General features: G+C 41.0%; 1 protein-coding gene across 21 annotated transcripts in view; it reads right to left on the bottom strand.

The window, feature by feature from the left end:
• Positions 1–17,368, bottom strand: part of Mbl (muscleblind) — a 220,533-nt gene that overhangs the window by 47,497 nt on the left and 155,668 nt on the right. For 4 of the 21 annotated variants that reach the window (XM_049852285.2, XM_049852289.2, XM_064035154.1 and 1 more), the window contains exons 1-2: positions 11,544–11,796; positions 3,679–4,366 (exon numbers count right to left, since the gene is read on the bottom strand). The exons of 3 other annotated variants lie outside the window; for them this stretch is intronic. In XM_049852285.2, the coding sequence (XP_049708242.2) occupies positions 3,679–3,876 (198 nt within the window). In that variant the 5' untranslated portion in view covers positions 3,877–4,366; positions 11,544–11,796. Of the gene's footprint in view, positions 1–3,678; positions 4,367–11,322; positions 11,478–11,543; positions 11,797–17,368 lie in introns of those variants that run through there. 14 more of the 21 variants (XM_049852292.2, XM_049852293.2, XM_049852288.2 and 11 more) reach the window with 9 other exon arrangements.

Here is a 17,368-nt window from a genome sequence, read left to right as displayed (position 1 = left end):
AGTCGCAAACAATTTGTAGTTTCCCGGAAATGGAGGCAGAGCTACTCCACAAATTTTAATCGTTTTGCTTCACGATATTCTCTAAGCTGATGTTGGACGTCATCATCATCAATGGCCGTTTACATGATTTCATTTGCAAGAAGCAATCATCGAAACCTCCACGTGTTGATAAAGTGGTTCACACACAACTATTGAAGTTGAATTTCAGTTGAGTTTATAAAGCGGAAGAAATTTTGTGTACTGAGGTGAGTTTGCTTACAAATCAGTTCTGCGATGAAAGCAGGCATGTGGGTGGACGAGTTGGTTGTGTACTTCTATTTCGAGTGCTGAGTCGGCGGCGTGGCGGCGACTGCCGGTGCATCTATCACTGCCCACGTATGGCGACTGTAGGTACTGCAAGCTGTGCGAACTGAGACCGCCAGAACCCACGCACACTTTCACTGCTGCCCTTTACAAAGTACATTGTTATGCGTGCAGGCTGTTCACACAATGCGTAGGTTTCTGACATGGATATTGTACAATGGTTTAGTGCCTTTTTTGGTGTTAATCTGGGCGATGATTTTAATAGGTTTTACGAAGGGAGAAAAAATTATATCATTCGCTGCCTTGTTACTGAATTTAAAGTTAAGAGTGCTTTCATCACCCTCGTCTTGTATTTACAGTACATTACAATGTAATTGTATCATAAAAAGTGGTAAGAGAACTTAGTCAACCGTCACAGTGTTGTTGACTAAGATGAAGTCACTACCTAGTTGATTTCGCAAGGCACAACGACAGACAGCGTATTGATGACATAACTGTGGCCCGAGTTCTATAAAATAAATTGCAACTACGTTGATTTTACTTTAGAGCACAAAACTAATAATACAAGCATGAATATAAAAAATTGTGTGTCTGCGCACGCCTACGTCATGGTTAGCGGTCAGTGTTTCATGGTCGTTTTAATGTCAGCAAATTGAGAGTCGGAGGTGATGTGATGAGACGATCGCGAATCCGGTTTGACAATACGACACATCGTTCGCCAGGTAGATATCAGTGGCGTGGGTGAGGTTAAGTGAATAAGGCAATAAGCTCGGTTTAATCAACACAACACGTAGCCTAATCAAATATGACCCCCTCGTCATATCGCGTAATTGAAGGCTTAATCACGGGAGACGTTTCGCGAAAGGCGCGGAGCGAGGCATGGGTGAAACCGCGGGTTTGTTTGATCAGCGAGCGATTATGTGCGTACCTCTGAAGCGGTGACAACTTTTGTGTGATAACATTCACAACGTTGTATAATGAAATACTTCATGTGCATTTGTTGAATGTGTGGATCTTGTAAGCAAATTAAATCAAATGATTTTAAAAACGATAATTCAAATAAGACAAGCAGTACAATATTACACGTGTCGTCATCCCAGATACCAAATTGTTATCTAGTTTAGTGCTTGCGTACTTGCCTCTTTCGTATCCGCGTTATTAGCTTTGTACTGACAACAGACACAAAACCCTTATTATATCAGCGGAAAATCGAATAACAACACCGTTTCAGGTTTCAGTGATGAAAGAACGAAGTTTTCGCTTTAGCCGATTAGGCGGGCGGCGGTCCAGCGGGCGCCGGGCAGGCTGCTTCAAAGAGCCAGCACTAGTGCACCTCACAAAGCCGTTGTTTACTTTTTCGTCCTCCCAGTTAAATATCTGGACGCTCCATCGCCAGTCAACAGTATAAGCGGCGTTCCCCGTCCTCGAGATGCTTTTTATCGTGCAGATTAGCGCCGGAGCGACGTACGATGCACTATTTCGCATTCTCCGGGGGATTATTTAAAGTTTCCTTGAGCTATCGTGTGGTCCAAGTGCGGCTTTGCCTTTTTGTGAGGATAAAACTTGTAAGGTTTTAAAAAAAGACCTACATGTACATATGATATGACTTTCAGTTTTCATGAATCAGTAAGGATGTATTGTAACTGATTTCCAATTTAGCAAGTTGAATATTATATAGGAATGCAGAATTGAAGACTTATGCAAAATCGGTTATCTGAAACTGTAAGCTTTTGCTGAATTCTTCATTTAATTGAATCCAGATTCTGAGAAAAATAGGTACTAAAAGAAGCTCCAGATATCATAGTTAATCGAATGGAACTTCATCGATGTTTACTTAGGAAAGTCCGAGATAGGCGATTAATAAGGTAATGGCATTGAAGCGAACGCATTGTGGAGTGCAGGCGGTGTGGAGGCGACGGGGCGATACCACGATACCACCAGGGCGCACAAAGCCCGCACAATGTACGACAGCTCATTGTTTAGAGTCTCGGACTAAACATCATGCCCGGCTTTAAGCGAATTACCTACTGCAGCCTCACACATGTTACTGAATGTACACTCGCACACAGATATTAATATCTCGCCGTAATTTGTATCGATGGGTGACGACATGTTGTATCTCAGTCTTATCCTAGTTTCATGAAACATCTTCAAGCAATTACATTTTATTAAAAAATATATAACTATATCCTTCTTATCATACTCCTTTTGTCACAACTTTGTGATAGGCTGCTGAAATAACATTGAGTAGTTCTTGAAGAAGCAGGAACGTCGTTTTAAAGCCAATGCAATGATGCGGTGCTCAGAAAGCCGCCATCGGCGATGTATCCTAGTCGTAATGTTAGAAACATGGCTATATTGAATAGCGCACGCGGGATGGCAGACGTGGAAATCTTTACCGGGCGCGCTGGCTCGCTCTCGATCCCAGTGCGTTTTATCTCTTGATCGCGTTATTCAACCAAGCATCAAAGGAAAATACGAAGGGAAATAGGTATTAAGAAATGAGAAAACGCCTTCTATTTATCTGTTGATTTACCAAGCAAACGGTTTGTTGAATTGAAAATAATGAATTACATTTATAGAATGCTAAACGCTAATTTAATGCAATTGGATGATGAAAAAATCTGTGATAAATATATTTTTAGTAAATAAAACGGACTGTGTTATTTGGAGAGTCGAACGAGTGGACATAATCGCGATAAGGCCCTTCGGCCCGAGGCGATGCAGCGGCGGAGGTGCGTGTTTACATGTCAGTTTTAATTTTTATCGCCCTCCATTCGCCCGAAATACCTACCTACCCGTTATCACGTCATTCTACCGTGTTGATAAGGCTGTAGCACGTAATAGCCGAGCAAACTTGCCGATAAACCGTTTTATTTGTTCAAATCGATGTAAAATATTAATGTTTTCTCTGACATTAATTTTGGCAACGGTCACAATTTAATTCTAATCTGCGTTTGTGCATGCAGAGTAATACAATAAAACTGAATGTATTATTTTCATGTTAATTCAGTTTTATAGATAAGGAAACTACTGGTAAGTATACCAGATAGTAGCATAATATGTACTCGTTTTTGTGTTATACATATGGATAGAGAAGTAAGAAGTTGAGGCTGCGAGTCATCGTCCTGCTCATTATGTTAGCGCTACGCCAATTCCCATACAACATAGACGACCGACAGCGCGGCGGCGGCGGCTATGACGTCACTTCAAGCTAGCCTTGGGATTGAGGTCGGCGAGCGGAATAGAGGCGGCGAAATGTCGCCTTGAGGGGTTGTTTCTTGTTCAGTCGGAAAATCGCAGCTGCATCAGTTTTTGATGGAATTACATTGCTGATATGTCGAATCCCTAAAAACAAAACATATTGAAACTCACCTTGATACTGTCGTAGCAGGCGGTAACTCTTCCATTCTGCACCTCCACGGTTGCTGGAGGATGCGCAAACTTGCATTCGGTGTCAGGTCGCGAGCACTTATTCCGTTGAAATTCGCGGCACACTTCAAGCTGCAGCCAACGTGAGTCCTTGCCGTTTAAGAGGTTATTCATGTTCACCATGGTGGCCATTGCTGCCATAAAATTCAGGGGCGGTAGATGCGCGCGCAATTACGCAGAGCGAGTGCGGCGCATAGGCGGCGGGGAGCGAGCGCGCCCGCGCGCTCTCAGCATGCACTGGTCACACGGCGAGAGAGACTGCTGCTGCTGCACTCACGTTGCGATCGCGCACCCTCACTACACTACTACACACACGCACGGGACGCAGTTCCGCGACGATTCACGCGCGGCTACCACGCTAGGTACCTACTTACTAGTTGATTAATCTTACAATTAAGTTAGAATTAAAGACACCGACGTTGCAAGCTTATTTAGGCGAGTATTAAAATATTATTATCACACGCGTTCTTATCGATGTTGACGGTTGAGTTTAGTAGAGGGCGAGCGGTGCTTGGTGCGCGAGCATGGCGGCGGCCGGTGCGGGTCTGGGCGGGCGACGGTGGGGCGCGTAAAAAGCTAGATTAGCGGCTCGGCGGTCAGCGAGCAAGCCGGTGCGGTGCGGGGCTCAACTCTGCGAACAACAAAACACACAGGTTACTCTCCGGGCGTTTAGCCCCGGAGCCAAGCACAAGCGGCTACCGGGTTAGCAAGCACGCGCGGCGGCCGCTCTCAGGCCCGCGCTGGTGAGGGTCCCGTGCGAGCATCTGACTGGCGCGGCACCCTCACTGGCGGCAGATTTTAGGCAAACATTACTTTCAGGTCTCGTTCTGTCGCATGTTATTTGCCAGCAACAGTATGCAATGTGAACACTATCAAAGGTGCGCAAGAGGAATTAGCAGTTATCGAGTTTTTATTCGGATGCTGGCTATTTAGGCACAAGGCAGAAAGGTACCTTCATATTGTTGAACGTCGCCTCCAACCTGCTACCCCATCATCATCCTACTAGATACATTTTAATGGCATACGTTGTACTATTTATTACCTATACTTAGTAATGATCATGATTAATGACACAAGAGTCTACTTAACTGTAAATGATGATGAACAATGGAGAAGGACCATTATTTAGAAAAATCCTATAGTTACCAGTATGATCTCAAAAAAATATGGACAAATGAGTAAAAAAAGATGGCATACTTCCAAAAGCCTTAATTGAGACTAACATATCAAATACCAAAATTACAGTCGAAATCCTACTAATCTCAGGATATACTGTAGAGATCCTAGCACCTTTTCAGTAGATCTTTCGGATTGAAGATACATACATTCGGAAATATGCAATCTTTAAATTACTCTTTTTCCCACAGGTACTTTAAATACTTTTTTTGACAGCAAATTTTTGGAAAAATTGTACCTCAAATGGTTATGTGGCACGTTACACAATAAATAAATCATTTCGGTACCGCAATGAGAATCTTTGTAATATAAATAAAAATATATTTTCTTTTCGATCTGCCTGCCCTTGCCAACCCAGAACTTCATCTTGATTCATGCTTGCTTTCATCAATTAGTAAAAACCGCTTGAAAATCCATGAAGCAATTTTTTATTTCATAGCGAACAGATTTGAACAGACTTTATTTTGTAATATGTACACACATCGTGATAAACGTTGCGCATTGACTAAATAGAAGTCGTAAATCTAACCATTTACTAATTGGCAGCACAGTCTCGAAACTTTTAACGGATTATAGACGTCGACTTTATCAAAATAAAACTATGAAAAGATGTAAAAGTGTTTTCACGGCGGCAACGTCAATAAGTGTCAGGGGAATCATCGCACAGAAAAATTCTTTGTGTGGGCGCTGCCACTAGAAACGAACGCTCTGAGGCCGGGAACAGGGAAAAACTCGTGAAACCAAATCCTATCGTAATGCGCTATTTAAAGCATAACCTGGTTGAAAATAGCCCGGTGTGCGGCAACGCAACGTCGCGCTCTTCACCGTGCATAAATCTTCAAATTTTATTTTCAACGTAGATGCATCGGGAAGATTTTCACGCGGTGTGGATGCGCTGCGCTCAATGCGACACATTTCCCGAACGATTCTGTTTTTCAGTTTTTTTGTAAGCTCAGACGTTAGCAACCAAGTCAAAATAATAGTAAATTGTAGTTTTATTCTAGCAAATTGTTGAAATGGCACCAATTACTCCGCAAATTAGCTGCCGTGAAATTAGATTGTACTGTGCAACAAGGAAACGGGTAACAATGATTACGAAGTGCTGTGGTTGACCAAATCTAGTTACGCCGAGGCTCACGATAGTAATGGCCATTTGTGTCCGTTGCGGTTTATATTAATCAACAAATATATTTTTGAACAACATGGTATCCTTTTGAAAAGATAAGGAGAGAGAAGTAAAAAGCGGAGTCATACAAGCTATCAGAATGGTTTTGTGCAAAAAAATTAACCCCGTTTGAGCTGTTAAGGTTCTAAATACATAACTTGATGCCAAATAAACATAATTGTCTTTATTCATAACAGTCGACATCACAAAGTAAAGAAGTAAGAAAACCTTGAAATAAATTCCAGTTGTTATGATTGCAACCTATCAAGTCCAACCCCCTGAGTTCGCACACAAAGCAAATGGACGTCCTTTTATTTTCTGCATTTAAACCAGAAATTGAGAATGGTGGTTTCAAATGATATCGGCGGCCGATTCTTTTCACGTCGGCGCCGATCTCTGGGAGATTCCTTCGGTGCTCGACACGCACGGGGAAGACATTCAATAACCCAGTGAAAAGATTACCAAGAGCAATCAGACGGAAGCGAATCTAAATAAGAATCTCGTGAGAGCGGTCGGGGACAGGGGTGGGCGCAGGAGGGGGAAAAACAGTCGAGCGGGCCTTTGTGCGATCGCCGATTCGATCAAGTTACCATCGAGAGTATCATGTAGATTTAATAGTTAGGTATCTGAAAAACGCGGGGGATGGTATAAATTTTTATATTTTAATACAATCGGCCACCAGACTACCAGCCCGCATTCAAGGTCTCGACCGGGACTCGAACCTGGGTCTCCCACCGCCAGGTAGGGCGCTCTAACCACTGAGCTATCAAGACAATTAGAATGCGAACAGCTCGCCTGGAAACCGCGCACATAATTTAAAATAGATAAAATATTTATTTCAATATGTAATTTAAAAAACCTTCTACGAAGGCAGTTATTTTGAGTATTTTATCTTTAATTAATAAATCTTCATCTCTTAATAAGTAAATTGAGCCCTTTTCAATACAATGATTCATTATTAATTAACTGTATCTATTCTGAAAATATCAGATAGTAATCCAACCGCACTTTTCATATCGACAATCTTTTGTAATGGTCGATGAAATTTCGCAACACAAAAGTGAACGCTTACAGTATTAATTCTCGAAGGCTTTATAATTTGAGATTGAATTGGGTTCGACAGCAACCAGGGTAAGGTCGACCATACGCGTGGTGCAGCCGTTTGAAAGGTACCGCTTAATTCGTTACCTTCACCGATAAATGACTCTGGTTATTTTTTGTGCATTACGTGACACAATTGTATGAAGCAAGATTGGTAGCATTTATATTGTAATTGCCGCATACTTTCAGGTACGGAACATTCAAGTGTGAAGTTCAATCAGCGTGTAATTATTTATTTTTTAGAATTAGACTGCTTTTTCAGCCAAGAACTGTTCGAACACAAAATCTCATTTTCATGAAGGCTGAGCCCCGTTTTAATAAACTTACATAGAAATAGGAACTGTTGGATGAAGCTATTAGCAATCTCATAAGTATGAAATAGTTTCAGAATAATGTCTGTACTGTCGTAAGTTGAAACGAATTATCCAACCTGTACATTCATTTCATTATTTTACTTGTGCTAATGCTGATCAGCTCTCTCGAATGTCAGAGTAAATTTGATCCGAAACCAAGGAATGTCGAATCTGTCAGATCTAAGATTTAACAGGTCAAGCCAGTGAACATAGATGAGCGAATAACAATGTAATATGATTTTCGTTGATATGTTCAGCGCATTGTATTGAAACTGTGGCTGCGCGTGTCCTCTTTAAATTATCATGGGACTGCACTTATCATTGCCGGAGATGTCATCAATCAACTAGAGCACACAGTTGGACGTTAAAAAGTTGCCCAGACAACAAGGCCGCCAGACAATGCTAATACAGACGTAGAACAGTGCAGGCATGGTCGAGAGGTGACCTTGGATGGTGGTGTCGCGGTTCGCCGCAGACGCAGTCACAAAAACCACCACCGTGTTTACCTTCGACATGCTTGATCGGAGTCTTGTCTCGCTCAATGCACTCTTAGCTATAGCTACGCCTATCTGCATCAGGCTTACTCAAAATCGATTTCTGGCGTTACACTGTCTGCAATAATCAAAACGTGTGAAGCTAATGTGGGTCTGCTAATATCTAAAAAATATTTTACCCCAGTGACTAGTTGTCTTATCCAAATAACTATGACTAATATTTACTTTGAAGGTTTATCCGAACAGTTTTAATTTTTCACATGCGAAAATTCCATCAATCCAAACCGCGATTGCGATTCGTAATAATAACGTTCAAGGCCATATTTTCTGTCTCCAGTAATGCAATTTCAGTCATAAATCTTGCTGCGATGGTTCAAAATTGAACGTTTAAGCTTTGTTTCGCATGTGTTCGGTGGCGTCGCAGTGATGTCACCGTTTGTTATTCCTTGCATGGTTCCATATTCGTTGGTCAGCGCGCGCAATTGTTGACTCACATCGTTAAGGAAAAAAGTGTTATCAATTACTTAGAAGGATGTTTACTGAAGTTATTTTAACGACTGAAATACAAAATGGTACATTATTCAGTTAACTCTATGTAGTAGATCTTTGTAACATTTTCTGAATGTTTGTGTGGCCTTTGTTCAAATTCTTAAGTTAAGTTCATGGTTGCTCTTACTTATTATCAGACCGACTATAGATAAGGAAACATTGTAATTTAATACATACTCTATGCAGTTCTAACAAAATGGTTTGTTGAACACGTAGGTGAACCATGGTAGCCAAAACAAAGGCTATTGTTTACCGTGTGCGAGGCAAAGCAGATCGCAACTAGCGCTACTTTCGCATTCGGGACGTGTACGAGGCACATTTAGCAGTCTCAGGGGACGTCGGCGGACTGGTAATTAGCGAGAGAGGCGAAAAATTTGCGACGGCTTAAATTTACGAGGCGCAAATTACACGATTCCGGCGCTATCGCTGCTGCACGCCCGTTAATGTGCACGCCTTATCGAACGTGGAGCGAGGGCCTGCCGACCTGCCACCGCTCTCACACTCTACAGATGGTATCGACCCCACAATACACCAATACTTATCATACCAAAACATATATAAGTACTTCATTATGCAAGGAGGTAGGTTCTTACTCTAAACTTTGCTTTTCTATAGAGATTTTGAACCTCAAAAGTTGCTCAACTTGCTTCGAATATGTATCAATACAATACGATTTTGTTTTCACAATAATTGGTATTTTGGATCAAGAACCCCTCAACTGTTCAAAATCACACCTCACTATAAGCACGAGTATGGTTGGAAATGTATTTAAAATACAACAGCAAACATTTTGAATGAGAGAAACAAGACCCTTCTGGTCGACGAGCAGAACAAATCATGGGAAGAATTGCGACCATACGGCCGAAAACGAAAATTCTAAGAAAAACTTGTGGAGGATGAATAAATCCTTTAAATAATAATGACGCAATATCCTCAGAAGACGGTTCTCAAGATCCAACACAGATGATTATCGAAGAACTATTGGCACGCCATGTGTTAGAAGATATTAATCACTTGGAAGATAGAATTCGTATCAAAGTTTTCAGTAATAAGGAAAATTTCTAAAATCACACAGGAGTTATCTACATTATGATGTGTTTTTTGAAATTATTCGTTTTCCAAAACTTGTGACATGGAAATAATTATCCTTCAAATATTTGGTAACATTCAGTTAAACCGGTCTAATTTAACCGAGATAAGGTAAGATCAGAGGAAGCTTATCATGGTTGTACTAGGTGTAGTTCTATTTTTATGAGAGTTAGTCATTGTATCCTTGAAACACATAATTATACGAGGGCTTCCTTGCATAAATTGCAAAAAGGAACCAGAAACCATTCAATTGTAAAACAGGTTTTATACCAGCTTGTGGTAAATTCAATTTGGTTTCATTTCTTAAAAGAACAAAATGATGACTGTAGTATGTCACGATCAGTTTCATTTATATAGACTTCTTTGTAATTTATTAAGGAGTTTTTTAAACGGAAATGATTTTCTCACATCATTTTTATTATTCTGTTATTTTTGGACAAATATTTTGAGTAAGAACGCTCGGTCGTGCTAAAATATGGCATGATAATTTACATTTTAATTTTAATCTCTGTATTACAGAGCTAAAATGGGGCAATAATAATAATACAGAGCGGGCCCTCTATTGACACGTTTTTATTGTCGAGCAGGTAGCAGGGCCAGCTGTTACCCTCGCATAGAAGCGTTGCAAACAATCCATTGTACATTTAAATGGATAAAACCCAGGCATTTTTAAAATTAACATGCTTCTATCTCATATTTCAGTTTTGTTTTACAATTTCTACGACTGTACTCATTCTAGACATAATATTTGTTCGCTTGGTGACACATAAGTGCTGCATTATAAGTCCATATCTTTCATTATCATTTTTCTGTAAACAGTGATGAATTATTTTGGTTTTATTGACATTATCACTTGGAATGACATCACCAACTTCATTTGCAGCAAAATAAAGTTGCTGATTTATATTAATCGCACACATAGGCCATGCACTTATCATTTCATGGAAAATCACTCGATGTTACATTTTTTATTTCTCGTTGTTTTAATAACATTTTTTTTATCATCGAATCAACGCTGTGTTGTTGTTTTAAGAGATAAGATTAGCTACGTAATTTTCTAGAGATATGATAAGAACACGCAAGTTTTAGCTTATCTCACGATATTCACTATAGAAAGTACTTAAAGGATTTTTCAGTGATTTAACCAATTTAACAACGAATTGAAGTGGCAAGGAACTTATATTTAAATAGAAATAAGTTCGTACTTGTATCTGGAAACGGAAAAGTTTTAAAAAATCTCTAAGTTACATGAATTTTGTTCAAACACAATCATGAAAGAAATCGGTCACTTATACCGGAATTTCTGGGATGCTTTTGCATTATTCGCAGTGAACACTGTGTACCTGGTACATAAAAACATGTAATGTAAATAGTAAGAATTTGGAAGAAGAAATATTAGTTTTGTAAGGACACAAAGCTACGAAAGTTTAGCTAAATGCACTTTTAGAAGAAATTGATGAAGGAGTAAAGTTCCATCACGGATTAGGGGGAACTACTTAGCACAACTTGAACATAAAGGGCAAGGATGAATTGTTCGACTTAGATTTTGTCGTGCGAGTAGCGCAGGCCGCTCTGCACCTAGCAGGTTTGAACCAATGCGAAAGCTCTCATGCGGCGGAGCGAGCGGACCGAACCAGCAGCATTGCCCACTATAACATACCGCTCGCTCCTACTGTTGGAAACTTTCCGTCGAATTTCGGAAATCGCCGGCGGTTTAACTCCGTCCACAAACAAAGACAAACACTAACAAGACAGGTGGCTACAAAACACGATTGCCAAAAACACACTAGCCTTCACAAACTTTCACGATATACACTTTGTCGCGAGTTCCGAATTTCGACGAGATCATGCCGCATTTAATAGAATGAGCGTAACACTTACATGATGAGGGATAAACAAGCCGGGTAAGGGAGCGTATAATGTCCGTAAGTTAAAACATAGCAAGTTGCACGTAAGTTAGGAGAAACGTTTCGCCGGTAGCGTAGAGGTCGCGTTCGCGGCCACAGCGGGGCGGCACGCGTCGTGTTCGGAGCACGAGTGCGGTGCACGGAGCGGCGCGAGTCACACAAGCACAAGCGGAGTCGGCGGGCGACTGACGGGAGGCGAGTGGCGCGGCGCGGGGGCTGCCGCTGCGCGCGCACCCCGCGCGCCGGCCCCCGCCCCCCGCGCCCCGCGACCGACGCCAGCCGGCCGCCTTATCACACCGCGCGGCGCGCCGCTTCCTTTCTCCTCATGCAGTTGCGAGCTTTTCGCCACTGCCACACTTCCGCCCGCCCCGTCGATTGTGTTGAGTTTTAGCCGGTCAATGTGTTGCACCGATTATTTCCACTTCTTGAGCACAAGACATTCTTTTTAACGACGTTCATGTATGGAAACATTAAATTTTTCGCTTGATACTTTAGCAAAAGTAAAATAATAGCATGTAACGGAGTGGGCCTATTCGTTAGGTCTGGTAAGTTCATCTTCATATTAATAGACTTGAAAGAGTTTTTGGGAATTAAGACGCCGAGATTGCCAAATTGCAAAATTGAGAACAAAGGATTTGATCGCAAGTTTGCAACATGTCCAGTAAGTTAAAGTTGTCCATGGCGGGTATATCGAGGGGGAAGGGTACCGCATGTGCAAGCGAGCTAGCAACAGACTCCGGCGCAGGCGAGCGGTCGAAGAGCGGCGAAAGTGCGCCGCGGAACGAGTTTGCGTGGCGCGTGACCTGCCCGAGGACACGCTTGCCTCCCCTCGCCCTCGCAAACTAACGTGCACTCTAATGCAGCACATCTCATGCTATTGTTGTTTAATTGCACAGCAATTGATCGTCGTGCTCAGACACAAATTCAAATATTATTCCTATTTCGAAGTTTCAGCTATTTACGAATGTGCAGAACATGCAGAAAATTTGTCTAATAAAAACTTTCAAGTCACTGTCTAACAGTTTTTAATTAAGAATTATCTACATCTTCAATGTACTATTCATGTAAGTATGCATTCATCATACCAATTGCAGTATAAGGAATGTCTCGGGCACATGTTTGTGGCTGAAGTCACTTTTCTTGTATCACATGTGTGCTTAATGGTAAGATTCGATCATTTGATTCATAGCTGACGAGCTTAGAACGCCTCGAGTCACAACATGATTGCGGTGACTGCGGAATAAGTTACAAGTATTGAAATGGAATGAGTAAGTAAGGTTCGAAGCTAGACGCGCAGACAGATGTTTAAATTGAGTCAATGTTCTGCATTATTAGGCAAGCTGTTGCGGATATGTGTCAATAGCTTGGTCGATGGATGAGGCAGCGCGGGCGTGCAGCGCAGCGGCAGTCACGAATGCGACGTGTGCTAGTTTTTGTAGCGCGCACGCCACCGAGCGTGACGTCTAAAAGCTCGTTTATACGCTTCTTATAGTCGTTTGACTCGAAATATCCAGGCGTTTTTTACTCGGCTGACTATCATCTTAATAATGCAGAGCTGCAAATCATTTGTTGTAGAACCATGGTCAATGTCCGAGACAAGGCCAACTTATTGTTACCTTCAATTCCAGTTCACCGTATTTTGAAGTTTTGACAAACGTTAACTTAAGTTTGAATTTACCTAACTGCCTGAAAGTAGACCTGCAGCCCCGTGCGCTGCATGTGTTATAGACTTTTCAATGCATCTAAGCCGAAATCTTTTTACATTTAATAAATATTGCTCAGATTGATATCAAGCTACTCTAAAAACACTGTACCTACTTTGATCTTTTCAAAATATACCATTGGGCAGGATACTTAGATGATGAATCATAAAGTTTCATTTTATCATGCAATTAGTTGGTAGTAATAGCATTAAAACTATATCAGTACCCTATATCGCGTCCGTGGAAGAGCGCCGTTCTGAATTTTTATTGCACATTATCTTGGTTGGTGGCGGCTGGTTTCTTTATTCTCTACCTAGTCGCAAGCTTATTGCGCTTCATAAAGTAAGAAAGCACGCGTCGGTCATACATTCTTCTCGGATGAAAGACGGGAAATAAGCACGGCAGTGCGGTGCTAATTAGTTGTTTTTAAACAATTTTTTCACCGTCTAATGAGTGAGCAATGATACCGACAGCTGTTTCGTCGTGCCGCTCGCCTGCTCACAATGCGTGCCGGTAAGCCGTCGTCCAATGCTGACACGCGACCAAAGTGTTAGCATCGTGCTTATCCAATGGCTACAGTTCTTGTAACATTATTAGCATTTGGTTTTTAATGGCTTTTTTTTCGCCTGTACAGTTACACGATAATCTTGCTTTTATACATTTTCAGAACATAAAACCTATTAACATACCACTGCGCGAGCCTAGGTCGATTTTTGTAAGCAGATGTTGCTGTTGTTCGATAAAACTGCAGCTATGTAAGGAGACTGGAAGACACGCTCCGCTGGCAAAATTTGGTACCGAGACAAGCGTCGCAGTTCAACGGCCTGCCGTTCATCTCGTGTTCGCAAAAAATGCACTGGCCGTCCCACGCCGAACGCAGTTCTCACACACATAAAAATATAAGTACATTATACATGAACACATGAACGTCGCAGTTACCAATCGCCGCACGTGTAATTGTACACCGCTCCTCTCTCCTCATTCGGATACCGGAGAAAATTTCAAGAGCAATATTTATTGCTCACATGATGTTAGTCCGGAGGATTCCATTTCTGTACAGCTACGTGCAGTAATTAATAAGATTAAACATCTTTATTAGCAAGAAATGGTGGGAGGCGGCAAAGACTTCCTAGAAAGGCTTCAGTTTGCAGATCGAAACAATAACAGTGAAACATTATTGTTACTCTACATAAGTTTTGATCGCATGATAGTCCCGTTGGTTTAAAACTGTGCACCGTAGAGTGTTACTTAGACGCCGCATGGCCAATTGTTGGACAGTAATAAATTAGTGGGGGTGCGCCCACGCTGCTCATCTCCACATCAGTTTACCGCGCACGCGCCAAGTTTCCTGTACCATTCAAATCATCACCATTTGAGCACCCACAAACGCGATTGTCCTTTCCTTTTGTGTCTTCATAAAGACAATATTTATCATATTTAAACATACAGTTGACATCATCTTTGAAATAAAATTTAATCAATTCTTATGTTTTGATGAATCACAACAAATTAATAGATAAATGTTATTATTGTATCAACGGTTGACTTTACTATTTCCAGGAAAACAAAACATCGATAGCTTTCACGTAATGAGTAAAAGGTAGTTTACCTTTTTACGAATCATGAATTCTACTCCCACGCCCGATCCAAACTAGTGCAATTTGTTTAGAGAGGCGGGCCCTTCGGCTTCTCGACATCGGCGCCGAGCCAACGACCGTCCCAAAAACTAAATTCAGCCTTCCGATTAAGTTGACCTTGAAACAACATAGAACGTCTACACGAGTATAACAATACCATTCAAGTGATAAGAGAAGAGTGCGCACGGTTTATAATTCGCAGGGGTACCGTTTTAAACGCGATTTCGCCAACAAAGAGGCACCAATTCTCGGTCGACTGCCTGCCGCCGTGTATCCACACACCAATTAAGCTAAATTAAATATACGAAGAATTTAGAAACTGGTTAGCTTCCTTGAAGCGCGACGTAGTAATTGGCTAACCCCCGCTAGGAGCACGGACGCATCACTTGTGATTTATTGATTGTTTTTTCTCACACACAGTTGTTGCAGCTAGATGAACAATTGCACTTCAATAGAAATTATTGTCTAGTCCAGTTTTTCAGGAGCCTATATATCGAACTAATTGGGTAGTGATCACAATGGCAATTACAGTAAATTCAAGTTAGCTCTTTACATTTGTTAATTGAAATTGGGAATCTGTAGATAGTTTTAAGTAATGCTGCAAAATATTTTTTCTATTGCATGTTTATTTCCTATACGTATTTTAAACCAATCATAATATGCAAAATATTTTCTGACTAGTGACTACATACATTTGACTGTCATATCCTCGCCAACGATGTCTCGGGGGATGTTAATGTTCTAGCAGGTGTCAATCAGCCAAGTTAACTTGACAAATATTGACATTATGCAGTCCTATAAATAAGATATGAGTACAAAATGGTAGTCTGTATTTTCCGTCAATTAACAAACTCAATAACCACCGTAATTTTCATTTTTTTGTACAATTGCCATATTTTGATTAAATGTATGGAAAAGGGGTTGGTGTGCTAGCAAGTGGATTGTAGATGACTTCTTAGCACGGTGGTTCTAACGTTTAAGGCGAGGAAGTGGTCAACAATAATTCCATAACCGGCACGCGCATCTAAGGCGCCAAAAGGGGTCGGAGCGTCTGAGCGGGGCGAGGATAACAATACGCGCGCTAGCTTATAACTAAAAGTCGTAAGCGACAAAATGGTTTTGTAATTTTAATATTTAGAAATGATAATTTAATAAAAATTCCTACTACCATTTTAAAGAGTATGTATATACTCAACTACTAAAAAAGTTAAGAGGCTTAAATCGGTCCCGTTTGCCCATAATATGTGAATCTCTTTTTAAAAAGAGGTATGTTTGATATATTTTTCTCTGTTATAAAAGTTACCTAATCATGTTTCTACAACTAACAAAATAAGGCTTATATCATGAACTTTCAGGTAACCAAGTTGTATTTTGATCCGTTTTGTATTTACTGAGAAAAATTGACATCCTTGGCGCCAAAAATTCCAATTCGTCCTCTTAATTAAAAGCGGCGGAGCGAAGTCGCGCTCCTGAGCCTGTCCCGAAGGCTCCGCGCTCACGCCTGTTTGATGACTCCGCATAAACGTTAATTAACTCGCTCCATCCGACTTAACATTGCTACTCTGTTGCCTGCCTACTCTGATCTGTTCACAAAATTCCATTGCACACACATCGTGACTATTCCTGGAAATACAAACATGAGCTCAAATCAAAGTAGCTTTCATATTGCTGGCACACAATATAAGTAACATATTGTTATGTGACTAAAAAAGAAAACAGACAGCTCTTTGGTATTTCCGAGTTTTCGTGTTTTGAAACGATGTACGCTTACCCAACTTTAGACGATTCGCGTACTGAAATGGGTTCCGGATCAGTGACGTAGGCACGGAAATGAAAAACTTCTATTGGCTGATATTTGATGCTGTTATAGTGACCGACGCGAACGCCAAAATGCCTCAGGTGCTGTTACTCAATATCTCTATAATTTCCGTTCAACCTTTTCCACATAAAATGTATCTTTATTTATTTTTTTAACAATAAACATTTTGTTGCTACTACACTTAAAATATATAAAGTTATTAAGAAATATAATAAAAACATTAAATAGTTCACAATTTACAGCTTCTATTTTATTTTCAGGAGGCTTGTCTGATTTGCCTAGCTCATTCTTATTTAAGAATGGTTGTCTTCAATTGATTTAGGTATTTTTGTTTTGATTCCTGCACACACTCCAGTCGAGCTTCATATAAGACACAAAAAGGCCGTCAATGTTGAAAGGACAGTATATAGTGTGAGTGCAGTATAAGAGCGGTCTCGGAGTAGCTAGTTATTACCCGAATTATTCGCTAAGTAATAAGAAACGCAGCGAGCGGCACCGGCGCGGAGAGCGCAGTGTGCAAAGTGGCTTTTAAGGTCGCTTACCTCTCTAGTCAGACTCTAGTCAGACTATCTGACTGTTCATGCACGAATTTAGTCCGATACTTCTTTGTTTGTATGATCTGTTACATCGCCTTGTCGAG

This window comes from Helicoverpa armigera, chromosome 6 (genome assembly GCF_030705265.1).
Source record: "Helicoverpa armigera isolate CAAS_96S chromosome 6, ASM3070526v1, whole genome shotgun sequence".
Taxonomy (NCBI): Eukaryota; Metazoa; Arthropoda; class Insecta; order Lepidoptera; family Noctuidae; genus Helicoverpa; species Helicoverpa armigera.
Note: the sequence above shows the minus strand (reverse complement) of the source record. Positions and strands in the feature narration are given on the sequence as shown.